The 27918-nt window shown below is 42.1% G+C and overlaps 1 protein-coding gene across 3 annotated transcripts in view; it reads right to left on the reverse strand.

Annotated features, from left to right (window-relative positions):
- Window positions 1-13362: 13362 nt before the first annotated feature.
- The window catches only part of Onecut2 (one cut homeobox 2), a 55831-nt gene continuing 41275 nt past the window's right edge, over window positions 13363-27918 (reverse strand). For 2 of the 3 annotated variants that reach the window (XR_009589774.1, XR_009589775.1), the window contains one exon: window positions 25314-25437. Coding sequence is in view for 1 of the 3 variants with exons in the window: in XM_021641805.2 (XP_021497480.1) it covers window positions 25151-25437 (287 nt within the window). In the remaining 2 variants the exon portion in view is untranslated. Of the gene's footprint in view, window positions 25438-27918 lie in introns of all 3 variants that reach the window. The other variant, XM_021641805.2, reaches the window with a different exon arrangement.

The raw sequence follows: 27918 nt of genomic DNA on the forward strand, positions 1-27918 counted from the left end.
CTTTCTGTGAACCTCTAGCATTTCAGCTAGTCTAGCTGGTCAGCAGGACCATCTCCAGCAGTACTGCTTGGCTTTCAGATGTTCGCGACCATTAGCAGCTTGCACTTTACCCGTAGAGGCATTCTCCTCGCTCCCCCCCCAACCCCAAAACATTTTGGTTGCCAACATAGATGATGCTAGAGCCAAATGAGGGTCCTTATAATTATTTGTGAGAGGAAAAAGGAGTCAGTAGATGTCTTGAGAATAAATGGATAGTGAGTGCTGCTCTGTCTGGACTTCTATCACAGGCATAGCTCTGGGAGTGGGCATTTCACCTCTCTCTACTGCAACCATCGAACGAATCATTGAAATTCAACTGCAGTAGCAGCACATTTGAAAGAGGCCTGATGAAAATGCAAAGTTTATGCTGTCTCCAGTGACTTCAGCTGAGTAAAATAAGCCTAGAGGGGGAAAATAAACCGTTTTCTAAAACTTCACACAGGGAGAAAGCAAAAACTTTCACAGGTCACAAGCAATGACTAGTATTTCCAAAATGGAGTTTGATTAGGACTGTGAGAAGCCAGAGGTGGTTATGAAAACTAATGGGGCAATTGGGAGGTGCTGGGTACTGTAATCAGCTCTGGAGAGGGAGCGATGGAAATGCAAATTCAAAGCTGCCCCTGGATCCCCTGGCTAAGTGCAAACACCTAGAGGCAGAATCAATTTTTCACTGTTCGATGATAGCTGCCTTTTCTATAGGGTGAAGGCAGAGGGGTAGGAAGCTTTTAAAGTTCTCAGGAAATAACAGGTAAGGAGATGATGAGCAATTACTGCTGTTGCTGACACCACTCCCCAGTCTCTTTCTCCCTCTGGAGAGGGCTTGGTTTCCACATCCACAGTTCCCGTCTTGGTCACACTTGGCTACCTCAGCTACTAATTAGCTGTGATTGTCCCTATGCTCAGGAGGGAGGGAAGGCAAATAGAGGATACTGAAGCCAGGGTGGGCATTTTTTTCAGCGTTGGTCTGGGGGCAACAAGATTTCTCTTTGTCTAAAGAGGCAAATGAGAGGTTTTTTTTTTTTTTAATGATAAAATCTGCCTGCTTGAGAGTTTTGCTGAGCACTTGTTCTGGATTACATTTTGTGCGTGGGTGTGGGTGTACATAGGTAATGTTGATCTGATGACTATGATTTTTCTCCTTAGGTTGAAAAGGAAAACAGATTTAGAGATGTAGACTCCATTATAAGAAAAGAGGAACTGAGTAAGATCACTTTTCCCCAAGGCAGAGAGCAGACCTTGCTCCCTTGGCCAAGCTTGAAAAGGCCTATGGGCCAGAAGGAAGCAGGGCATCTCCTGGTCTCTGAAAACAGGCTTTCTGTCTCCGAGTATAGTGACAGGGGTGTGGAGATCTGAAAGTAGGAGCTAAGGATCCTGAAAACACGGGGAAACATGGGACAAAAGGTAAGGAAGAAGAACCCACACTCCTGAAGCATGGACTTCCCAGGGAGACTTCCATGCTGAAAGCACATAGAGAAAGGAGAGAGACGAACACGCTCACTGACACAAGCAAGGACAACCTCACCAGCAACAGGCTGAGCTGACTGTGCATGACACCGATGAGGGGTGCAGGAACAGGTTTGTCTTCTCTGCCAGTAAAAGAATTAAGAGGCAGGAAAAGTGTGAAAATCAAGAAAAGCCACTATGTATTCAAAGAGGACAACTTGATTAGTTCGAAAGAGAAACCCAGTGCTTCGTCCTGAAACTCGGACTGACTAGGGCAGAGACAGAACGAAGAAAAGACAAACACAGATGGACAGGAACCTGGCCTTGAGCGGTCTGTACTCTTTGTAGGAGAAGCCACAGCACCCTGGAGGCTCACTAAGTTTTTATTATATAGAGTTGGACAGAACATATAACTGAACCTAAAAACAAAGGTTTTTTTTTTTTTGGAAAAAAAAAATAACCTTTTGAACAAACGAATTTTAGGAAATATGTGTTGAAGTAAAAACCGCAGCCCTTATCTTAAAGGGAATACGAGATAGTTTCCTTTGCAGCCATTATGAGTTGACCATGGCCCAGGAACACAGATTTAGATTATTCCCAGACTCCATGTTCCACTATGAAAGGAATTTCATTGGGCTTTTATATTGTTACAGAACAAGAACATTCATAAATCAAGGCATGTTTAAAATACATTGGTGGGTATACCAGAGAGGCAGATACGTTGAGACCGGGGAAGCTTTTCTATAGGCCCAAGATGCTCTCTGATGGCATTCTTAGCTCTTGGATTGGCAGAAGCTAGTGTTCTGCTAAGGCAACAGGTTCTAAGGGGTTTTTATTTATTATCACAAGATGTCAGTTCTAAGTTAATAGCTTCTGGGGCTTTTTATTTATTTTCACGAGGTAATAGTTCAGATTCAGAGTAGGGCTAGGAATGGCTATTCTAGAAGGCTAAAACTAGTCCTAGTTGAGGTGATTAAGCCTCTGGACCTACAAAATTCCAGTCTCCCCACAAAACCAAAATTCCACTCGGTCGGTCAGGCTCTACAGATACAGAAACTCTTTCCAGGATTTTGTTGTTGTTGTTCACAGCCAGACATAGTTTCTCTTTAGGAATTTTTCTTCATATGTATGCTAGAACTTCCCCTTATACTATATAAAAAAAATTAACCTTAAATGACATATACGAAAGAAATAAATCTCTTAGAAGAAAATTTTTATGGTTTGAATAGGAGACATCCTCTACAGGCTCATGTGTTGAGAGCTTGCTCTTCCGCTGGTGGTGCTTTTATGGAAGGTTCTGGAAACTGTAAAAGGAGGGGTCACGTTAGAGGAAATAGGGGAACCGGCTCTAACTGTAGAGTTTATACCTGGTTTTCAGGCTCTTCTCCAACATTTATCTGTCTATCTATCTATCTATCTATCTATCTATCTATCTATCTATCTATCTATCTATCTATGTGCCATGAGGTAAAAGGTTCCCTCTGCCACATTCTCCAACTGCTGTAATATTCTACCCAAATGGCATGGAGCTAGTTGACTGTGGACTGAACTCTCCAAACTAGTGAACCAAAATAAGGATTTTCTTCTTCGTTGTGTGTGTGTACATGCATGCATTCATGTGTGAAAGAGTATGTGTACATGTGCGTGTACTTGTGTGGGTGTAGGTCAGAGGTCAATTTCAGGTTTCATTCCTCAGGCGCTGTCTACTTTGTTTTTTTTAGACAGAATTTCTTACTGGCCTGGAACTCACCGAGTAGGTGAGGCAGGCTGGCCACGGAGCCACAGGGATCTGCCTACCTTTACCTCACCAGCACTGGGATTACCAGGACACATCACCACATCTGGCTCTTTTCTTATACTCTAGTGTGAGCCTAGCAGCATTTAATGGTGAGCCATTTCTCCAGCCCAACCTGGTCTTTTCTGGGGACTATACTCAGTTCCTCATGCTTGCACAGCAAAAATTTTACTAGCCCTTAATCTTCTTCTGAACTGCCTTTCCTAGATATTTGATCTCAGAGGTGTAAAGTTAACCAACACAAGAGTGTAGGTATAAATCCTCATGACTTTGGGTGAGGAAATGGTGTCTTAGATATGACAGCGTTAGCACAGTGATCAAGGAAGTTCAAGTGGAAACCGAGAAGGAAAAGCAGGGTCTCAGCACATAACCTGAGGGGACCTGAGGTACCGGAGGGGAGCCCAAAGCCACATCTATCTCTAACAGCCATGGCACCAACCTCCAGATGCTGATGGGTGGTGCTCTAAATGAAGAATTCACCCCCACCCCCATAGTCTTGGGCACTGGAATACTTGATCTCCAGTTGGCACTGTTTGAGAGGCGGCCTTGTTAGAGGAAATGTGTTATGGGATGTGGGCTTTGAGAGCTCAAAATTGATGCCATTGCTAGTTTAGTTTCTCTGCTTCATGCTTGTGCTTTTTGGTGGTTTGAATAAGAATGGTCTTCATAGGCTCTTGTATTTGAAGGCTTAGATACCAGGGAGTAGAAATCTTTGAAAGGATTAGAAGGATTAGGAGGTGTGTCCTTGCTGGAGGAACTGTGTCACTGGGAGCGGGCTTCGAAATTTTAATAGCCCATGTCAGGCCCAGTCTCTCTTTCTCTCTGTGGGCTGACTATGGGTAAGGATGTAGCTCTTAACCACTTTTTCGGCTGTCGCGCTCAGCACCAGGACTGTAATGGACTAAGGCTTTGAAATTGTAAGCAACCCCTCAACTACACGTTTCTTTTATATGAGTTACCTTAGGCATGGTGTCTTTTTACAGCAGTAAAACAGTGGCTAAGACATGGTTGAAGAAATGAGCTCTCAGAATCCTGCTCCAGCCTGCTGCTTGCTGCCACACTTCCCTGCCCTCTGGAACTTTAAGTCCAAATAGACCCTTTTTTCTACAAGCTGTGTTAGTTGTGGTAGCAACCGTGAAGGAACTAATACAGAAGCTGGCACCAGGGAGTGAGCTATTGCTGTGACTAGAGAAATTTGGAAGGCTTTTGCAACTTTGACTAGAAAAAATAGTTGGATGCTATTATAAAAGCATAAGGATAGGAGCCTAATTTTCTTTTCCCTAAGAAAAAAAAGGGAAACAATATTAGCAAGTGGGTTAGAATCCTTTATTTTGGTATTTTGGAAAAGAATGTGCCCACTTTGTGCACCTAAAAACCTGCTTCGGGCTAAATCTAAAAGTAGTGCACTAATTTCTTTGGCTGAGAAGATTCCAAGACAGCCTAATATTGACTCTGTGGTATGGTTATTAGTAATCACTCTTGTGTAGATCTACATTGAAAGAAAGCAGATGGTACAGAGGAAGACTCAAAATGTCCAGCTTAAAGAGAACAAAAGCACCAAGGAATGGAATGTTGCAGCCAAGGATTGTGCTGAAAGACATACATCAAGGAGAGGCTGGATATGCATTGGAATAAAGGAAAGAGTGCTCTGGGGGCAAGATCTAAACATCCGCCTTATGAAAGGAAAGGCCTAAGGATTTTTCTGTTCCTAGAAAGTAACACTAAACAAAAGCTGCTGGCAAGGAGGTTCAAGGGCGCCAGGATCTATCCGAAGCTGGTGGCTAAAACTGGCGGTGTCGTGAAGGTCAAGGGGTCGTGGTACTTTCAGATTATTGCTGAGGCCAGGCAGCTTTTGGTAGGTAAGCCCATGAGGAAAGGTCCTGAGAAACAGGAGGCTTTGAGAGAGAGATCAGTGCAGGACGCTGTGGAAGTGAAGCCTTGGAGACGCCAAGATGTTGGAGATGCCAGATGCACGAGCTGGCTGTCCCTCAACCAGTGGGAGCCTGCCTCTTAGCAGCATTAGCTCTCTACAGGTGACCTCCATCCGGTTCGTTAGCTCCCTTTCACCTCTATACTTTGTTTTTGTTTTTTTAAAGTTCTTGCCTCTTTCACCTTTTGTAGCCATTCTGCAACCTACATATATAATATTTGCAACACACATGCTTGTGCACAAGAGCACACTGTTTGTTTGTTTGTTTGTTTTGTTTTGTTTTGTTTTGTTTTTCAAGACAAGGTTTCTCTGCGTAGCCTTGGCTGTCCTAGACTCACTTTGTAGACCAGGCTGGCCTTGAACTCACAGACATCTGCCTGCCTCTGCCTCCCAAGTGCTGGGATTAAAGGCATGAATGTGTTGTTATTGTTCAGAACTACCCTCCCAGCCAAACTGCCACCCCCTTCAGAAATTCTCATGGGTGCAAAAGCTCAGCTCAGCTCAACCTGTTGGCTAGAAACCTTCTCCTAGAAAGAGGCAGGAGGGTTGTGGGACCATTACCTGAGCAATCGGCCTCTGATCCCAAATGAATTTTTAAAAAATGGAATAAAAGGAGGATTACTCCTAACTATGGGGAAGATTTTTGTTGTAGATATAAGCAAGAAAGCAGGTGGAGGGAAGAACTGAGGATGAACATGGCAGGCAGATGAAACAGGATTCTGAGAGGAGAGAGTAGGAGATAGAGCAGGAGAGGAGCCAGCGACCAAGAGATGTAGTTCAGGCCAAGAGGCCCAGAGACTGACATAACCCAAATGGCTGAGTTCTGTAGGGAGCATGCTGGGGAAAGGGAAGCAGAAGCCCAGCCCCCGGGAGAGAGAAGTTTAGAGTAAGGGTTGGGGTGAAGAGTGCTGGGAACTTTCTGTTGAGCTTGCCATGTTAATAGGCTCCTCAGCCATTTCTCCTGGGTTTCTGAGACCTAATACCAACCAATTGTATCTGATTCTGCTCTAATTGCATGTGGTCTTGTGGAGGGAGCTAAAGGGTTTTGGAAAAGGATGAGGGGGGAGGGCGCCATCTGTGAAGACATTAGGAAGCCATCATTTTCACTGGGTTCAGATCTTCCACTGTGCCTGCTTTAAGGTCACCTATGTTCCTTCTGGTAACACCTCATCCATTGTTCTGAGCCACCTTGCTGGCCTCCCCTTTTTCTTTTATAGACATAGTCTTGCTGTGTAGTTCAAACTGGCTTCAAAGTTGAGTTCTTCCTGCCTTTGCCTCCCTAGTGCTAGATCAGAGGTTGTGCCAACACATCTAGCAACTCAAAACTTTGAGCAGCCACAGTTAGTTGCTGAAAGAGTATGGTTATGACTAACTGAAGTAGTCAGTAATAGGTTTTCTCCGCCAATGAAATAAGCCAATTCAAGCCAATTAAAAATAAAAAGGGGCAGGTTTATTTGAGAACACTTTCTGGGTGAGCTTATCAGCCTCAGAAGATGAGACTCGAAAAGTTGCCATGCAGACAGGAGGCAGGGCAGGGCAGAGAGAAAAAGAGAAAGAGAGAACATACAGGGAGAGAGAAGTGGGGAGAGAGAGAGAGAGAGAGAGAGAGAGAGAGAGAGAGAGAGAGAGCACAAAATGTCTGGATTATATAGTGAAGAGCCTCTGGGGGAGAGGAAGCCCAGCCTCTGGGCTAGAGAGTTCAGGGTAGAGGGTGGGGTATGCCAGCCAGCCATACCCTGTAACAGGTAGGGACTGAGAGATGCTGGGAGAACCTGGAGGCCAGGTCCACTTTGGTATGTTAAATAGGCCCCACAGCTGCTTGGTTTGTCCCAGGCCTGAAACCCAACATCTCAGCCCTTTGTTGATTGATAATAAATGAATAAAGGGCAATGTAATTCTTTATGACTACTTCCTGCTGACACTGTTATGGGGGCCCCAAAATCTGGAATGTTGGCCAAGTCCCAGAAGAGTAGGCTGTTTCACTTGCTGTCCAGGCTCTGTGAGACCATCTGGGGTTAGGAAAGTGCAGGCCCCGTTGAAGTGGTCTCTGAGTCTGGACCAGGCTAGCCTCTTTGAAGCTGTCCTGGATGCAGATTTTAAATATATACATCTATATCGTAATATATTATATAATATGTGACATATTATATAACCTACACATATGTTAGGAGCAGAAGACTTTTTTTAAGATTTATTTATTATTTTTGTAGCATTCTGCCTGCATGTGTGACTGTAGGCCAGAAGAGGGCACCAGATCTCATTATAGATGGTTGTGAGCCACCATATGGTTACTGGGAATTAAACTCAGGACCTTTAAGAACAGCCAGTGCTCTTAGCCTCTGAGCCATCTCTCCAGCCCCAGGAGCAGAAGACTAAGTAGGTCCATGGTCTTGGTAGTTGGGGGAGGAGAGTCTCAAAACCAAGGAAAGGGAGGAGTCTCCCGCCTTCCAGAATAGGCAGTAGGTGGGGAACTTTAGGCTGTTGATTGACAGGGCTATGAGCCCATTTGACTCATAAGAGGTGGATTCAAGCCGATTCCCTGAAGTTTACAAGAACCTTTTTAAGTTTACAAAAAGATGTAAATTTCAGACATGTTAGCCTCACCATTGTTTGTAATCTGTACTGAAACACACATTGTGGAAAAGGCAATAGACTCACACCTTTGTATCATAGTAGCAGCTTGGGAAATGATTTTGCTTTAAAAGTATGAACATTCTTTAAGATGAGCTCGAAGAAGACAAAAACCTTCTGTGGTGCAGAAGTGACAAAAGTTCACTCGGTCTTGAGCTTCAGTGACTACACACTGTGAATGAGGGGCTTCTTCCCACTGTCCAGAAGACTGAGTGTATGTAAATTCAGCACAATGAGAAGCACTTTTAAGACCATACTTGAAAGACAACCAAAGGAAATTTAAAATTTCGAGCTTGTGACTACGATAATAGTGACTCATATATGGAAGGCTTTACCAGAGTTAGACTAATAATTTATCAGAACTCCATTGTGTTAAAGCTCTCAACTTTTAAAGTCTTGGTACAACAGTAGCATAGTGAAGGGAAGAAATCTGAAGCATTTTCCTTCCTCATATATATATATATATATATATATATATATATATATATAAATGTATTTATTCACTTTATATTTCGAGTGTAGCCCCTTCTCTCCTCTCCTCCTGGTCCCATCCTCCCTTTCTTTTTCCCTTCTCCCCTCCCCTATTTATCAGGAAAGGGGAGACCCCCTTATGAGCCCATCCTAGCTCATCAAGTCTCATCAGGACTGAGCAAGTCCTCTTCCCTTTTGGCCTGGTGAGGCAGCCTGCCAACGGGTAAGTGAACACAAAGCAGGCAATGGAGTCTATATCAGTAGACAGCCCCCACCCCCCATTCCCCTTACTAGGTAGCCTGCATGAAGCCTGAGTTACCTGCCAGCTATATTTGTGTAGGGGGCCTAGGTCCAGTCCATGCCTGGCCTTGGTTAGTGCTTCAGTCTCCTCATGCTCTTCTGGGCCCTGGTTAGTTGGCTTTGTTGGTCTTCTTGTGGAGCCCTTGTTATCTTCAGGTCCTTCTATTCTTTCCCCACTTTTCCAGGTGGAGCCGCTCAAAGGACAAATAGACTAGGCTCCTGTTTGCAAGCATAGCAGAGTAATGTTAATAAAGTCGGTGGTTGGCTTTATCCCATGGGGTGGGTCACCCAAGGGAGGATGCTTAAATCACAGTAAGAAGGGGAAATAAAATAGATAGTAGAAGTGGTTGAAGAAAGGGAACAAGGTAGGAGAGGGAGCAAAGAGAGAGATGAGGGTACAGATCAGACCTGGAGAGAATAGAGGCGAGAAGACAGAGGGCCTGCAGAGAGAAGAGAAACCATGGGCAGAGGCATCCCTGTCCCAAGCTGGGTACCTAAGATGGTAGGCTTCTGGGAGGCTAGGGGGGTGGTTCTCGCTGAGACTCCTAGTAGAAGGGTGTTATGGAGACTGAAGAGGACACCCTCTAACTAGACAGGACTCCTAGTAGAGGAACACCAACCCACCCACAAAAACTTTGATCCAAAATTTACCCCGCCTACAAGATGTGAAGGGGTAAAGATAGAGCAGGGATTGAGGGAGTGTCCAACCAGTGCCTGAACTCATATATCTAAAATCACTTTGTTACCATCAGTTAAGCTTTCATGACCTCCAACTTTCCTAATTTGCATTTACCTACTGAATGGTCTGTGTGGGAACAGCAGATGCATTTTAAAATTCCACGGCTGGTTGCATTCCTACTGTCAAAGCTAGTTGTTTACCTAGGTGTCATGGTGTGCCCCTAATGTTCTATCGTTGAAGAGGCTGAGACGTAAGAATCGCTACAAGTCTTTATTCCATTACTGTGTTATCTAAGACATGTTATATAACCTCTCAGAGTCCAGAATGTCGTCGTCTTCTTCTTTTTTAAAATAAAATCAAAGGGGCCTTGACGGAGACCAGGGATCCTCAGTCTTGCTGTATGCCAGCTGTGATCACAGCTTCATATTCTGAGTAACAGCGGTAGATCACAGAGACAAAGGGTGGCAGGTATGGGAGAGTTCAGTGGTTGGCTGGCTTGTCTTGACATAAATCAGGAGGGGGTTATGTGTGCTCTAAGATGCTTCTCCCTGTCAGCAAAGTACCTGACTCACTCTGGTGTGTGGAAGGCTTTTTAATTTTCACTTGTAGCAACCCAGTCTAGGTGATATCTGTTTTGCAAGTCTGAAGGCTGTAAATTGTCTCTTCATAATGTGAGTTTGTGATCATGATGATAGCATTTGAGAGGCCTGACAGATAAGAATAAGGGTTGGTGTTGTATTAAAAAAAAAAAAAAAACCTTGAAAAAAAACAAAAACAAAAACAGAACAAAAAAACAGAAATAAAAGATTTTGCTGTGTTTTAAAAATTTAGCCACACACTTGAATCTATGGAATATCTTTTTAAAAATACTGATAGTGATGGATTGTAAAACATGGTCTGACTCTTTACTCTTGGTCATGTGACTTTGCAGCTTTTCTCACTAAGGAGTGGGGTCATCATATTTCTCCCTTATGAACTGGGCTGGACTTTGGTTTCCTTCAGTCAACAGGACACAGCCAAAGTGACTTTACCAACTTCACATATGGGCCTCAAGGAGTTTTTTTTGCCCTTTCTTTGAATCCTGGAATGCAGCTGAGCCCAGCTAGCTAGGAGATGAAAAATGAGAGTTGTCCAAACTAAGGCCACCTTAGTCTAGCCAGCCCCCATCAAATAGAGAACCAATGTCAGATATTGTGAGTGAGTGAGCACAGCCAAGATCAAAGCTCAGGCCAACTCAAGCTGGCAACCACTAGAAATATGAGCAATATACTTTGGCAGAATCTAGTTTCCCTGTGAGGCCTCCCAGCTCTATGGTTGTTTGTCTATGTGTTTTGATTCTTTCATAGGTGATAATCCTCCTTTTGAGTTGTTACCATCTGTACAAGGGCAAGGCCAGATAGATTAGTTTATTGCCTAAGTTTTAATTAGTGAAGAATAAGAAAACTAACAGGCATCCCTAAGCAGTCTGTGACTGATAACAAAAATGACAGGTTAGTTGATTATAGAATGTGCTGTGCATCCTGCAAGGAACCATGTAGAACAACTTTGCTCTTCTCTATGAAACTACAATGGGAGGAACAGTACTTAGTTATTTTGATCAAAATAGAAAGAAGTGCCCGAGAGATGGCTCAGCTGTGGCCAAGCTGGACGACCCGAGTTTGATCTCTGGAACCCACGTGATGGAAGAAGAAAACATAGACACAAACATACACGTAGACACACGCGCACACACACACACACGCGCGCACACATACAGACACACTAAATGTTAAAAAAAGGAAAGCAACTGAACCATGATCAATGAATTAAAGCAGTTTATTTGACATTAATTGTAGAATTTACAGCACTACCATTTAATGATAGGAATAAAAATAGAAAGAATCCAGTGTAAGCAGCATTGCAGACCAAGCATCAGGGTGGGAAATGAGTGGTTGTGAAAATGCAAAAGGCATTCAAAGAAATCTTCAAAAAAGAAAGGACTGGGGACTGATGGAGCACTGTGCACCCTCTCAGTGATGAAGCATGGCCTTTTCTCCCATCAGGAATTCAGGGCAGCCACTCAGTATATACCCTGTTGACTACCTCTGAAAAAAATCTTTCACCACAGTGTGACTTAATGTGTCTGAGATGGCATAAAACCTGGGTAAAATGTGTTTGGAAACAGAAGAGGGTGAAAATAAAAGATGGTGGATTAGCATCATCTCTTTGTTTCTTTCTTTCTTTCTTACAACGGGAGTGTATTTTCCTGGTTTTCTATGTATGAGGGATTGATTAAAGGGACTTTCAGGAGGTTGGTTAAAATAAAGAACCCCTCCTCCCATTTCTTGGAAACAATGCCTGTGAAGGCATATCAAACAAGTGAGGTGCACATGACTGGGGTCTCTTGGCCTCTCTAAGACTGGCCGAAGATCTGTGACAAGGAGTTGTGTTTCCACTAAACGGTTAAAGCCCTGGAACCACCACCCAGGGCAGGAAAGGCCAGGTCTGTGGCAGAGAGGCCCACACTCCAAAGCCGTGCCCTCTGTGACACATAGGTGTGCCTGGTAGGAACAGGAAGAATTCACAGAGCAAGAAAGACTCTACAGATCTATGCCAGTGAAGCCCTGATCTGGTAGAAATATTCAAACAGGAAGAATGGGCGGAGCGGGGAAAGTCCAGGCTCTTTCTGGATAATTTGTTGAAACACTTTCATTGGGAAAAGCAAAGATTGCAGAAGAGAACTCACTAGAATGCTAGTTCCTGATCCCCCTGGCCTGTGAATTTCTTTGGCATCACAGGTTTATCGAGAAGAGACTGAACTGTTCTTGGGACTGACAGAGAAAGAAAAAAAAAATCTGTTGATTGGAGATGGAGATGAAAAAGCAATGGAACAAGATGCTGTGGTCTTATCTAAGGCCCTGGCTCCCAATTTCAGTAGTTCTTCCTTCTCCAGCCTGAAGGGTTTTGTTTTTGTTGTTTTTTTTTGTTGTTGTTGTTGTTTTTTCTTGTTTTGGGACATCCATTGAATCAGGTGTTTTATAATCTTTCATGGTGAGCTACTTGGCTCACAGTGTTTGGACTTGGGTGATACAAAGCAACATGGGGGACGGAGGACTGTGTTTTACATTTCAGGAAGCATATTCTAATTATGTGGCTATCCGTCAGCTAGGTAGCCTGTGTCTGCTTAACCTTTCTCCTCAAACAGAACACTCTCTGACTTTGTATGAAAAAGAACCTGTACTAGGTAGTAAGCCGAGTCAAACGATATGTCAAATGTACCCAAAGTAAGGGAAATGGGAGACTAATCCAAGGTCTACACCTTTTTGAAAAGGACAGAAAAAAATGAGTGTCAGTGGGTCATGTTTTTGGGAGGCTCAGTAGCTGTGATTCAACCTGGCCCTGAATACAGTTAACAGTATGGGTAATGTGCCTGGTCTCACGGACGTACAGGAAGACAAGAAATTTCTTCTTCTCACCTGCATGCTTTCCCATCCAAGAATTGTAATGTTAAAGATCATTTGGAAATAAAACACCAGGGAGCCATACCTTTGATTCTCAAGGAATTGCCTCAAAAACTGTAGATGTGATGGGTAAATGATATGCAGAGGGTGGCTGGGAAGGCTCCTGATCTTCAAGGGCCTCCTCCTGGCTTCCACAAGTAAATGAACCCCTTGCAGAAATCGAGATGGAAGAGAGGCTTTCATGGAAGCCAGGCTCCCTACCCTGGATGGAGCCTTGGGGGGGGCTACTTAGGGGCTCATGGAAAATGAGATCTTGCAAGGGCACCAACTTCCCTCCCTTCCCTTTCCTGTATGAAATTAAGGTCTGCCTTCATGCTGGCATTTGCATGGATTCTTAGAGAAGTGTTGAGGTCCTGTAAGATTGAGGCTGGAAAATTTGGCCTCCGGTCCCTTTAAAGCTGAAAGACATGGAGATGTCTTCCTAGTGCCCCAAACCTACCTTCTAAGCTCAGACATTACCATTTATTTTCCAGGCCAGGTCCACACATGTCTGCAAGAAGAAAATCCAGGCCAGGTAGAGGTGATTCTGAGGTTCTTGTGTTTCCAAGGAAAAGGACATTCATTGGCACAAAGATTGAGTAAAAACCCTTTAATAACAAAATAACATTCACAATGTAGCTACTTCAGTTGTCTGGAGAACTCAGCTTACACTTGATTCAACATATCACTTTCCACAGTTAAAAAAAAAAAGAAAATGAAACGGCATAACAAAATATACCTTGAATTTCATAAGACAAGTCTTCTTGGCAAATTCTAGTGAGCCAGACCCCTGTGTTGCTTGTAGTAAAAAGGGCCAGGCATGCTCGTGTCTCACACATACCTTTGTCTGCTTTGGGTCAAAAACACATTAGAACATTGTAGGCATTACAGCATCTGTGCCATGAGGAACAGTTTTCAGGCTTATGAGTGTGAGGAGAACTTATGGAAACAAACGGTGACTTGACTTATTGCAGAAGAATACGTAAAGCTTTCTGGAAGATCAAACACCATTACAATCAACAACTGGCTTACAAAAGCTGATTTTAAAGTTCTTGTATCCATTCCCATCTTTGGCAGATTGATAAAAGGAAACAAATAAACAAGCAAAAGATGACATTACAAAGCCGTCATTATCACAACCTACTTATAAGGCCGTTCCTTTGCATCATTAATGAAAGAACATCTCCAACGTCCTACTGACAGACACAGGTGCGACACTGTTGTCTGTTGGTGGTTTCCAGGATTCTGCATGGCAGACTGCTGTGTTCCCACCGTTGCTTCCTCGTCTTCATTTTCTTCTGCAGAACTTGGCAGTTGATTTGGTTTTATGGGGAGCATACTGGTGTAGGAAACAGGAATGAAACTCAAGAATGGATCTCAGAATATAAGAATGTGTTTGCCAATCCACTGGGACAGAAAAATACTTTTTGAGATAGAGAGACCTCAAAGATTGGGGAATTCAAACCAAGATGGTTTTCCTAAATTGGTTCTCAAAAAAAAAAATAATCTTATGTTCCCCTTTAGAATATAGGCATAAGTTTATAAAGAGTAATCTAGAGTTATTTCTGACCCTAAGGAGGAAAAGCAGGATAGGGCCACATGAGTGTAAGTTTAGGGAGCGACCACATATTTTTGTCCAAATAACTGATGGGGTTATCTGCGAGAGTGTACAAAAAGACCAGAGATGAATTACTGATATCTGTACTCTGTGCATTTCAACTGAGAACTGACAACGGAGTCCCAGAGGAAGCCAGTTCTTGAGGGAAAAAGCAGAAAAGTCAGAGCTAGATGAACGAGCATTGCTTTATATGGGTCTGAGGTCAGGAACATAAAGCTGCAATTCCTTTCAGTGGAAATTAAAAATGCAGAGGTGAGTGCTTCTCTACTGCTCATTTTCAACTCAGATGTAGTGATGTATCTGGGTTATGAGGATCCCAATTTGTGGGATTCAAGTAGGCTAACGCCAGCTTGGATGACCCTTCTCATGATAAAATTCAAACCCGATTAAATCTGACTCATTTTGAAATCCCAACAGATGGAAAGGTATTTTTTTTCAAGGTAATACATCTCCCAAGAAAACCAGTATTATCACCATCTGAGGCCAAACTGTGTGCATCTTTCACAGTTTAATGTATACACAACTGGTCACGACTGCTAACAAACAAACGATAGGCGCCCATGCATACATAATGTCCGTTGAACCAAAGGGGAGGATCTAGTACAAAATGAAAGATGTTGCTATTAAGACCACAATGCATCACACTGCTAAACTTTTAGCCTCATGCATAAAATTATAGCACTGATTGGCAGTTGCTAATTATAATACTACACTGTTATCACAGAACGATTAGCACAAATGTAGAAAATAACTCCTTTTTTTTTCAACAGAGCAAATGAACACAGATTGTTTCTTCAGCAAAACATGAAACTGTAAACTTTGGGCTCATTCTGCAACTTTCCCCAATCCAGAATAAATAAAATCCAAAGGGGGGGGAGAAGAAAATAAAAAGAACGTACATTTCCTTTATAAGCGCACATTTTCATCTATTACAAAAGCACAACCTAAACCGTATAAAGCTTTTTTTTTCTTTTTTCTTTTTTTAAATCACAGTTACCAAAAGAAACAGTGAATAATTTATTACATACGCTATAATAACATTACTCTAAACACTATTATCTATGAGGTATATCTGAGAAAATTCGGTAAGGAATTGCGCGGTCTGCATTGCCAACATGCCCAGGTTCATATTAAAGCTTTGGAACCATGAGGGACTAGAAAAGGGGGACAGTGGGGAGACAGAAGGAAGAGACGTAGAGAAAGAACCTTTGGTATTAGTACAAATCTTGTTCTTTGCAGGGTTGCATTGCAAAGCACCACAGTACAATAAGCCTACCAAGTTACTGTATGGAGGCCCAGTTGAAGCTGAGGTATTCACAGGAAGGATTAAAAAAAGCACAGAGAGGTCCAGACTGGCTAAATCGTTGCTTTGGTTCAAGCAAGGCACTCGTCCCATGGTTACGTCCCACTTTGCAAGTGAAGCATGAGGCTGGAGGGTAGGGGTTGTCGCTGAAGAGTGATCTGCTAATTGAGATATTTTCTGTGTTCAGGCTGCTATTTCTCTTTCTACGTTCTCTTTCCTAGTGGTACGGAGGCTGGAGAAGATGCTGCTGCTTACAGGGGAAGTACTCTGCTCCTTAGTGAATTTATTGTCTCCCAGGTATTCAGAGAATTTAATTTCCAATAGGAATTTGGTGATCAGCTGCTTGGAAAGAAGGCCCTGGAGCTTTGCCTTCAATAGGAAGAACACGGGAGTTTAGGCCTATCTAGGTAGGAAAGGGCTTTCACATATGGCAGGATGGCACTTTGGAATTTCAGAAAGAAGATAACTGGCTGTACATGGTGGCTCACAACCGAAACTCCACCACTAGGAACATAGAGGTAGGAGAGTTGGGAGTTCAAAGCCATCATTATTTGCACAACGAGTTTAAGGCTATCTTGGAACACATAAAGCCCCGTTTTCAAAGAAGGAGGAGGAGGAGGAAATACAAGAGGAGAAAGGATGGGTATTTTGTAGTTTACACATCTGTTGTAAATTCTTCTATTGGCCATACTCTGTTGGTGTGTGGAACTGATGTGTTAATTGATCTTCCCTTCTTAGCTTTATTTAGTAGTCTCTTTAAAAGCTCAGTGATAACTATTATGTGAAATGTTAAAATGCAGTATTCAATAAAGAGCTCAGTAGACTGGAGCTGGGAGTCTGTGTGAATCTAAATCCCACTTGTCCAAATGCTGGAAAAGATTCACTGGCTAACATTCCAATCACTTTGGTGAATGATCCTGATAGTGATTTAGTCATTTAATAGAATCTAAAGAAATTTAAACAAGACCAATTAAGTTTTGAAAAGGGGAAAAAAAAAAGAGAAAGAGAAAGTAACTTTAACCATTATATCCATTCCTCTGCTATTTAGGGTATTTTTTTGTTTACAAGGAATATACCTTATCATCAAATAATGCAAGGCTTATTACGTTTATCTTGTAATTAGAATTGACTTAAAAATGAAATGAGAACACGGTTAGGTTAAAAAATTTAAAAAAAAAAACAATTTAAGAAAAACCTGACAGCTGAAATATCCTACCAAAAGCAATAGCCAAGTGCCGTCCTTGCTAAATATTGACTTTAGAATTGCCATAGTAATTAAAGTACCATGGGTCAAGACTGAGCTTTCTCCTTCCACTGATTGCAAGCTTATTTATTTAAAATTTTGTAATGGGTGGGTTCAAAAGTCCTTCCCAGGGCAGAACCCCTGAGTGAGCCCTAGAAGTTCAAGGCTGGTCATGTTACTCAGCAATGGATCATACATGACTCTATATGAGATGTGGGTGTTTGAAAATGTTCTTAAAGGATGACAATATTAATCCATAAGCTATAGTTGCTTTCACTGCTGAAGAATTACTATTTTCCCTTTAGACTCAGATAACTACTCCAACCTGGCCTCAGGAGGAGTGACTGGTCCTCAGGCCCCTTCCAGCTCTTAACAGCCAGTGCTTATTTCTGTAGTTGAATAGCTCAGCACTTTTGCCTGTGATAGCTCCAGGGCTCAGAGGTCCCTGGCTAGGACTGCAGACCATTTACAAGCAGGCTTTTTCACCAAATTTGAACTGGAACTTTAAGGAATCCAGTGACAAGCAGCATCCCAACTTGCATCCAGAATATGTGGGAGGGGGCAGCAGACAAATGCAAGAGACACAGAAAATACCCCTTTCCAGGTTAGCAGCCGCCTTCACACACATCATTGTTTCTTTGGGGAGTCTGAGCTGTGGCTGTCCATACCATATGTCAGAAAGAAGAGTTCAAATCATAAAAGAGCACAAGCAAAATGCAGACCGCACAGAGAAAGGAATCTTTGGTATCTTTGGTGTCATCAACACGATTAAAATTACAAATGGAAAAGTCAGTGAGGTAGCCTTCTTTGGTTCTCACTACAAATAGAAAGTTTTTCCGTTTTTTTTTTTTTCCTTTTTTTTCTGCTTTTTTTTTTTTCCCCCTTTTTGTTTTGTTGCTTTACACGCACACTGAGTTCTTTCTTGGAAGCAGCTAGTGTAAGGGTCCTCTCTTTTTGGTTTATGATTTTTATTTATTTATCATTTATTTATTTTTCCAGTTTCCGTATAGCAGCCCCAAAGTCTGGGCTGGTGACGTTGGATCTCAGCTCAGGTTCTGAAAGCAGGTGCAGGCTGGCCAGTCAGCGCTTGTCCATGAATCCGCTCTGCTGTTCTGACAGCGAACCAACTGCAGTACCCGCCGCCATCTTAAATAACAAACACAAACCGTACGGCGCATCTGTGGCAGACGCTCAATAAGTTAAATAAATAAGTTACAAGAGAAAGGCTCCGAGGGCCCCAGCAATTAAGAGGTGAGGTTCGCCTGGTACCAGGTGGGGCTGTGAACTTAAATTAAATAATTTAACAACCATTTAAACCATTTTATAAGTTAATCCAAGAGGGGAAATCCCCCAAGATTGTTTTTTCATTTTCATTGTAACCTATGTTTCTTCCCTGTAACAGAAGTTCACCGCTTTATGAAGCAGACTACACTAGAGGAGTACAGCAGCCAGGCTTTGCATCTCAGATGCAGACACCACGGCTCTAGATTCTGATAAATAAGAACGAAGAACAATCAAACTAACAAAAGAGAATTAAATAATTACCCGAATCTTACACACTAGCACACGAGAAACTCATTTAAATAAATTAATTATATTAACAGCTTGTTGGGTCACAACTGAAAGAGACAAGTTAAAATATATCTGAGGGGTGGGAAGGGGTTGTCTTCATTTTGGGATGGTGGACAGAATGGGTCATTTCATTCTATATTCTAAGTCAAAATAAAGCAGCAAAATATAACTTCTAAAGCTTTATCACATTAAAGACCACTTTGAGGTGACAAACATGAGGGGAAAGAAAATCATCCCCCCCCCCCACACTAGCTAATGTAACCTCCATAAGACACACCACCATTGTCTCAACCCTGGAAACCAGTGCCCACATCCTCACATTGATTTGCACTTTACTCTGCACCCCCCCCGTGCCTCCCCTTTTTTGTTCTTTTTAAGGTCTTTGGATTTAGCTTTATTTATGAGAGATCCAGAATAAAGCTGTTCAACCAAAGTCATCAAACATCTAACAGATAATTAAATAATAGCCAAAGTTCTACTAACCCAAATGAAAGTAATTTCAAGTATCATGATGAATGAAGATGTTGGGATACATTTGCTTACATTTCTGCCCTTTGGTTTTCAGCATTACAAGAAATAAATAAAAAAAAGACAAGGTACATTGTCAGAGTATCACATACATGTTGCATGATGATTTGAAATTTATTTATTGTAACAGATTACAATATATATAAGTATTAAGCACGTCTGTACAGGCTTGCATGTACACAGTCTAGACACCTCTAGGCAATGTATGTGGATGTAAAGTCAGCTGTGAGGATGTGTGTTGAAAGCTGTATCTAGATCTGTGTACATCCAAGCCCACAGATTGTAGAAATGTCAGGCAAAACTTAATCTACCAAGGTCTATGCCACGTAAAATACCTGCTGCTAAAAATGGAGCCAGATGGAAGATTCCCATGGAATGAACAACCTGTGGGGATTTTTCTTTTTCTTACATACATTCTCTCCACTAAAAACGTATAACCTGGGTAATGTGAACCAACCTAACTCAGAGCCTAGGGGGGGCAGAGCCTGGGCTCCACCTTTCACTCCCTATGACTGGCAGAGTCACTTGAGTCACTGAGGTCAAGGAGCACTTAAGGTCCTAAACATAATCCATGGGCTTTGGTGAAAACTTGCGCATCTATCTATGTATGTATAGGAGATCCTTTGTTATTTTAAGAATTATTATTTTTGTTTGTTTCTTAAGTACTTGGGACTTCTAAAACAAACCAATCAATCATCTACCCTTATCTACTACCTTGCAAGGGAACAAAGCATTGACAGAAATAGGAATTAGGTCATCCATAGTTCACGCAACTACCTGTGTGGGACACTGCTCTTGTTATGTGGGATTTTTTTTTTTTTTTTTTTTTTTTTTTTTAGTTTAGTTTTCACTGGGCTTTCTGATTAGCCAATGGCACAGAACTGTTATGGTACCCAGCTTTATATATAACCATCAGAAAGGCCCTTCAGCCACTTCCCACTCACTCACTTGGTTAGATTAGCAAGTCTGAATCGGCGCATCAGCAACAGGACAGTAAAAACCCAGCCCTGACTGGGTAGGAATCTAGAAAAAGTATTGTCAAGGTAGCGTCTGTTGGTCAACATTAACTACAGAGATCTACTTCCACCAGTTTTCAGTATTACCTTTTAACAATCTTGGAACTTAGTCTGTTTGTATATTTTTAAAACTTCCAGTTAGACAAGCTCTCAGAGATCAATTTCCTCCAAACGTGTACTTCCATGTTTTGACAGTACCAAGCTAACAGACACGTCCATTGGCATTTTTGATAATGGAAAAGTTCTTCTCTGTACCTACTGAATGGTGACTATTTGAAAATTATCCAGTTTTAATTTCCTGGTACTAAGACATGGATGCCCAACATACACAATGTTTGATTATTTAAATTCTAATAAACATTTGGCTTCGAAACCCACTGTTTGCCTTAGGAAAGGTGTGTGTGTGTGTGTGTGTGTGTGTGTGTCTGTGTGTGTGTGTGTGTGTCTGTGTGTGTGTCTGTGTGTGTTAGTTTTATCTTCCTAGCTTTTGTTTTGCTTTAGCTTGAAGTGACAATGAGATTGGAATTTCAAAGCTGAAGCTGCCAAGAATCTTTGGAAAAGCAAGAGCTATATATGCAACTCTGATCTTTCCTTCTTGGCTCAGAAGAGCCTGTATCACTATGTGGCACAAACTAAATGCTATATTACATTATGGGAAATTATTTTAAATACTAGGATTAAGTTTTATTACTGTTGTTGTACATTTAAAAAAGAAATATATTAGCTCTCCTTTCTGGAAATGAAGAAATTGAATCCTTAATACTAAAATTACACTGAAAAAAATTAAGCTTAGTTATATGAAGGCTTGAGGAAAAATATTTTTCACTCAATAGCTTTTAGCATTTGAATTTCAGTCACCCCAAGAAGGTGAAATTGGGTTCTGCACTGTTCTTTCACAGTGTTCTGCTGTTGTTGATGGTGGTGGCAGCTTGGAACATTTTTGTATTAAAAGTGTAGACTCTATGCTTTAACTGTGTCTATAGATTTAAAATAAAAATTTAAAGTCTTTGAGAAAAAACACTGGATTAACTTTTATAACCTTTCAGTATGGTACTTTTCCTTTCAGCTATCTAGTAAAATAATACTTTGTACAACCTAAAATTTTGACACATACGTGTATAGCTACACATACGTATTTCTATATGTGTGTGCGTAAATAACTGTTTAAAGAAAGTATTCTCTTTGCTATGTTCTGAGCTATGTGAGACATTTATAGAGTTCCTGGAGGGAAATTCTTGCCTTTTTCTTTTACTCCATCATCTTCCAAGAATGGAGACACCCAAGTGCTGTTAATTAGTATGTCAGTCACCAATCAGAGCAAGATGCTTGGTTTCGAAGGTTCAAACAGAACCACCAGTCCTACTGTCCACAAATCACAAGGACTCATTTACTAATACCCAAGTTAAAAATCATCTGACCAAAGCTGAAAGGGAGCAATCTCCTGAGGAAATAGAACTTTTTCTTGGTCATTTGACCAAAGGTCCAATGGATTATAAGCAAGAGAGACAGAGAGAAAAGAGAAAGAATCACTCCTTAGGTAGGGCAGATTACAAAACTCATACAGAGCCACATTGTCTCAGCTCTAGCTGGGATACCCCCCTCCCCCCCAGGACTGCCTGCTTTGGGTGACTTAAGAGATAGCACAGCAGATGCTGTGGCTATCCAGGAACAGGAATCTGCGACTCACGTCACAGTCTGCTGTGTGTCTTCTCTCCAGGATTGAGATGTCTCCCGCTCCACCCCAGCACCAGCTGCGGTTGCACTCAAGCTTGTCAATGCAAACTGGTAATTACTACCCTGAGGGCTGATCAACCTATCGCAACAGGAGCTGGACTTCCCCATGAGAAACCCGTGTTGGATCTACTCACTGCGAGGAATCTAGAACACCCTGATGCGAAGGGCATCTCCCGGAAAATTGATTTCTGGGTGTTCTGCTCCACCACTAAGCATTCCCGGCAATGATGGTAGGTGAGTTTCCCATTGCCGGCAGCATGGCTCTGGGCTAGTCTGGTGGATAAACCTTGCTTATCATGGTTGAGGCATAGAATAGAGATTACTAAATACAAATAAAACTCACTTACACCATGAATCCATCCACAGGTTACATGTAGAAATGCTTAAATGTGACCTTCAACCTTTCCCATAAACTGACATAGAAATATGAATACTGCCAGACCACCATAATGGCAGGTTAACTTTGGAATGGCATGAGAAACGAGAACAGTTGTGAAGTGAATACTCAGCAAATGGAGCATTGACAAAAAGATGGGATGAATTTGGACATCAGTGAATGGAGCATATAACAAAAAGATGGGATGAATTTGGACAGCATTAATTTACGGTTATCACCAATGCCAGTTGATCTATATATGTACCCATACATTTAATATATATATATATCTTTCTTTAGAAATGCAATTTTACAGCTGATCATTTTTTTTTTAAAAAAAAAAAAAGCTAATAGAAAAGTAGAAACTGGCAATTCTTTTTACATGTTTCCCCACCCCCAAATGAAGCGGTGTTAATATGTGGCAATCACATGAAATTTCTCTATAAATTTCTCTATAAATTCTTTGGTTCTGGAGAGGATGGATCACCCAGAATCCTACCCCTGACCCTTGCTCCCCTTCCCTCCCCCAATGACGAGACTTAGAACATGGAAGTCTAAGGGCTAAGCAATGAACATTCAAGTGAAAAAATAGTATTTCCCATACTCTGCTGAAGAGAGAGGGGAACACCTTTCAGTATCCCAACATCTCAAATTTGGAGTCCATGGAACCTTTGGTGGGGGCATTCCATGTTGGGTAAAAAGCCATAAAACAAAACTAAAGGGAAACAATAAAATCAGACAAATGACCCTTTCCTTCTGTTGCTTAAAGAAACAAAATCAATTACCTTTGTACAGATCAATGACGCTATAAGTATTTTAGCCAGGCAAAAGAAGGTGATGAACTGAGACAAAAGGTGTGAGAATCCTCATCTTTGGTATTGTAGCTGTTGAGGTTTCTGTTGCTCTGTTCCATGTTCTTTTGAAAAACTGCATAGGCACAAATTAAAGACAATCTTCAACTTTAAGATTACCGAGTGAGTTGTCAAATGAAGCAGCAGCCACTGAGGCTCTTCTGTATTTTGATTCTTGTCTAACCCTTTCTTTCAAATCTGCTTCCAAAAGAAAAAAAAAATGTCCCAAGAGGTCTGTTTGAACACAGTGTGTCTTCGGTGTTTTTGCTTTTTTTTTTTTTTTTTTTTCTTTATTCTGGCGTGCTTTTCTTGTTGGTGGCGATTTCCAGTGATTGATGGAATCATTACTCATTTAATGGGACGGTTCTGTTTGTTGCAGAAGTAGGTGCAGAAAAAGTTTCTTTGGTTTCAATTAAGTAATTCATACAAAAGTCAGTCTTAAGTGTCTGTAAAGAATCATTGCAGCGTTTGGCTTGCTTTGAACACCCCACGGTGCCCACCTGGGGCCATTCACTGGTAAATATGCACATAGTGACCTTTGTAATCTCCCAGAGTTCTGTGGGCCCTCTTCCTACGGGGAAGGTGACAACCAGAGCTGGCACGGTGAAGCCACTGCCTGGATGTTTGGCTAATGTCATTGACGTAGCTGGTCTGCTCAGCCAGATGGTGAGCCAAAGACAAGAGCCTAATGCCGCTCCGAGTTACAGAGGTGCTCTGATCTCTAAAAGTAATCACAGCGTTTGTAGGCTAGAAAACGGCAGGGAATAAATGTCTTTGGTTTGCAGTATTCTGCTTCTTTGGTGTATTGTGCTCCCTCCGATCCCGTCGGCTCTTTTACAAGGGTGAGCCAACAATCAAAGAGAGTTAGGAAGAGATGACGGAGGTGTCTTATTAAACCGTTTCTTTGTAGAAAACAATAGAAATATCCCAACTATCGGGATGAGATAAGGAAAAACACAAATCAGCAAGAATGCGAATGGACCACAGTCGGAATGCACATAGGAGGAACTGGATGACTAATAAAATCAAGGACACTGTAATGATCGAAAAAATAAAAATAAAAAAAATAATCTATATATTTTCAAATGATACATTTGCTCCTGTACTGTAACAGTTAAATTGGCCTCCTGAGTGTGCATCTGCATTGTGTACAAACAGAATTTGTAACAAACTGCAAAATGTGCTTGAAGCCATATTCCCAGTGATTCCCTAATGACTTCGCAATAGTAGAGACGGTTGTAAACCGCCTTGTCAAACTGGATGCATTGAAACCAGAACCTTCCTTATATTTGTTTGTCTTCGTTGTGCTTGATACTTTGAGCTCAACTGAACTTTTTTTTCTTTTTTTTTTTTCCTTTTTTTTTTTTTTTTTTACGGATCCAAAAGACCACATGAGATTTCCAGGAGGTAAGGAAAATAAAAATTGTAAACTGAAAACGACTTAAAGCTTTCTAAACTATCCAGTGAAAAGATGCCTGAGTTGGAAAAACAGGTCTTTTTTTTTTTTTATTGATTTCCATATTTAAAACTTGTGCTCAGTAATTACCATTTTGATTTTTTTTTTCTTTGTAATGCTATGGCTGAGAATTTGAGTGTATTGTGGTAGAAGGAGGCTAAGCACTTGGAAAGCAAATGAGGCCTTTCTTGTTGTTAAATTCTTCTCTTAACACAGCATTTTGGAATCCTGAACTGTGTCTGTACTCAGGCTGAATTCCCACTCTCACTCACGGGAAACTGATTCAAGAGGTTGACAGGACCTGAGTGGGACTGTTGATGCTTACAGCCACACTGAGCTTTGGCTGACATCCTGCTGTAATTAACTCACTCCAAGCAGGCCCCATTTGGATCTCTGGGATGCTTAGCATGATCAGATGATAGCATCTAGTTCAAAAAGACTTATTTTAAGCACGCCCTTGGACTCTGTAGCCATTTAAAACCAAACCAAACAAAACGAACACCTGGCCTATGATTACAGCTAGATTAGACGTTTCAGGAGAATTGTGCTTTCAAGTCACCAGTGAAGGGCCCCAGCTAAGAATCTGATGTCTTTGTGATTTTTTTTTTTTTGTCTTTGTTTGTTTGTTTTTGGTATCTGTTGTCCTCATTTGGAGGTGACTTGTGCCCAGGTGAGAAAACCTTGACTCATGCTTTGGTACAAGTGCTGGGGGTGGATGAGGAGGCGCCTGTGCCTAGGTCATCTTGCCATTTCTCCAGGCTGCGGCGCCGGGCATTCATGAAGAAGTTACTGACGGTGGTCAGCTCCAGCCCAAGCTGCTGGGAAATGGTGATCTGCATTTCCTTCGAAGGGCGCTTGTTCTCCTTGAAGATGGCGAAGAGCGTCCGGCGTTGGAGATCCGTGAACACCAGGCGGGATTTCTTCTGGGAGTTGTTCCTGTCTTTGTTTGGCTCTTGCTCTTTGCGCTTGCACGCTTGAAGGGAAAGAAGAACAGAAAAGGGAAAGGAGTCAGTGGTAGTGTGAGGACCCAACACGGAAGGCGATCCATTGGAAACATTGACAAAGTACTACAGGGGATGGAAAGAGTTCAGCTTTGTTGTGTGGGCTGTCCAGCCTGTCAATACCAAGCTGTGATGGAGGACATCAGCTAGTGAGCAGGGAGTGGGAGAAAGAAGAGTCAGGGCCGCTTCACTCAGTTTAGTTCGGATCTGACTCAACTTGTTCTTCTCTCTTTTATTCTAATCTCTCTCAACATTTATAACTTTTATTTTTATTTTTATTTTTGGCTCTGGAATCAGTTGTGGTGAAGGAAGTGAAGAAGCCCTGCACGCACTGGGGGAAGGCAGGTGAGGGGGTACCCTTTTCACATTCACCCTCTGGAACTGTTCTCAGTTGGGCTGAAATCATTCACTTACTCACTCCAGACACACAAACAAGGTTTCAATTCCCATGAGTCCAAAAATTGTGAACAGGATGAGAGTCAAGGTGACAGAGTGAAAGCATCCTGATCCAAATCCTGTCTCTGCAGACATTTAAAAAGCAAAGCAAACAAACAAAAACTACTTTAAAATGAAGCCAATACAGGAAAGCAGGTGTGTGTAGGTGTGTGTGTGTGTGTGTGTGTGTGTGTGTGTATGTGTGTGTGTGTGTATAGTGGGTTTGGGATAGGAAAAGAAGCCAAAGCTATAATGACAGTCTTCTTTAGGGTCCTGGATCCATCTCCTGTCATATTCTTTGATTTAGTATAAATAAGCATCTAGATGTAAATGGCATGTATGACCAAGATATGATTTTACCCATCAGCACCTCTCCCTTAGTCTAAGACATTTAGAGGCCAGTGACCAGTTCTGTCTGATATTCCTAACTGACTCTTTGGAGCAGGGATATAGGTTACATGGATAGGATATAGGTTACATAGGATACAGGGATATAGATTATATGGAAACAAATGGCATCTTGACTCATGGATTTAGGTTCCTCCCTCTGAAACTTCACAAGCCAGGCCTCCATTGTCTGCACTGCTCTCAACATCAGTATTTCCCAAGCTCCCACAGAGAATTACACTGAGCTCTAAGCATCCAATGGCTTTTCTAGCCCAAAGTTCCAAAGTTTTCCCACAATCCTCCGTGAATCAACATGGTTAGGCCTGTCACAGCAATACCCTACTCCTGGTACCAATTTGTCTTAGTCAGTGTACTAAGTGTTCATGATGCTTGGGAAGAAAAGAGTTTTATTTCCACTCACAATCAATTAGGGTAGGAAGTCAAGCAGGATGGGAACCTGGACTTAGCAGCTGATGCAGAGGCCATGGAGAAGTGCTGCTTACAGGCTTGCTCTCCATGGCTTGCTCACACTGCTTTCTTTCTTTATTTTTCTTTTTCTTAAGCTTTATTATTTTTAGTTAATTAATGTTTTATTAATTACAGTTTATTCACTTTGTATCCCAGCTGTAGCCCCCTCCCTCATTCCCTCCCAATCCCTCTTCTCTAATGCCCCTCCCCCAGTCCACTGATGGGGAGGTGCTCCTCCCCTTACATCTGACCCTAGTCTATCAGGTCTCATTAGGACTGGCTGCATAGTCCTCCTCTGTGGCCTGGTAAGGCTGCTCCCCCCTCAGGGGCTGGTGATCAAAGAACCAGCCACCGAGTTCATGTCAGAGACAGTTCCCATTACTAGGGAACCCTCTTGGACACTGAGCTGCCATAGGCTACATCTATGCAGGGGTTCTAGGTTATCTCCATGAATGGTCCTTGGTTGGAGTATCAGTCTCAGAAAAGACCCCAGTATCCATACTTTTTGATTCTGTTGCTCTCCTTGTGGAGCTCCTGTCCCCTCTGGGTCTTTCTATCTCTCCCTTCTTTCATAAAATTCCCTGCACTCTGCCCAAAGTTTGGCTATGAGTCTCAGCATCTACTTTGTAACCGTGTAGGGTAGAGTCTTTCAGGAGCCCTAGGTGGGTAGTCAGCCTGTTTTCTTATGGCACTGAAGACCATCAGCCCAGGGATGGTACTACCCACAATGGGCTGCACCCTTCCCCATCAACCACTAATTAAGAAAATGCCTTACAGCTGGATGTTATGGAGGCATTTCCTCACTTGAGGCTCCCTCCTTTCAGATGACTCTAGCTTGTCTCAGGTTGATATAAAACTAGCCATCACAAATTGGCTCTCAGAAAAGTGACTCATAAGGCTTGGGACCTCAGAGTACCTCTTAAACTTTCAGGACCTGTACTCCAAATAAGGAAACCACAGTGCCAGCTTCCACTCATGGGATTACCCCAGCAACTCTGATCTAGGCCCACCAGGCAGGGTAACTGTCATCTTAAAGGAAATGAGTGGTCTAGGAAATGAAAGCGATGGTCCTGACTGAGGCCAAGCTTCCACCTTCTTTTTAAAAAAACAGCACCGGTTGCAAGGGCACCTGTGCAGGGCAGTGCTTATGACTCTTCTGTAGG

The sequence above is a fragment of the Meriones unguiculatus genome, chromosome 2 (genome assembly GCF_030254825.1).
Source record: "Meriones unguiculatus strain TT.TT164.6M chromosome 2, Bangor_MerUng_6.1, whole genome shotgun sequence".
In the NCBI taxonomy this organism is placed as follows: Eukaryota; Metazoa; Chordata; class Mammalia; order Rodentia; family Muridae; genus Meriones; species Meriones unguiculatus.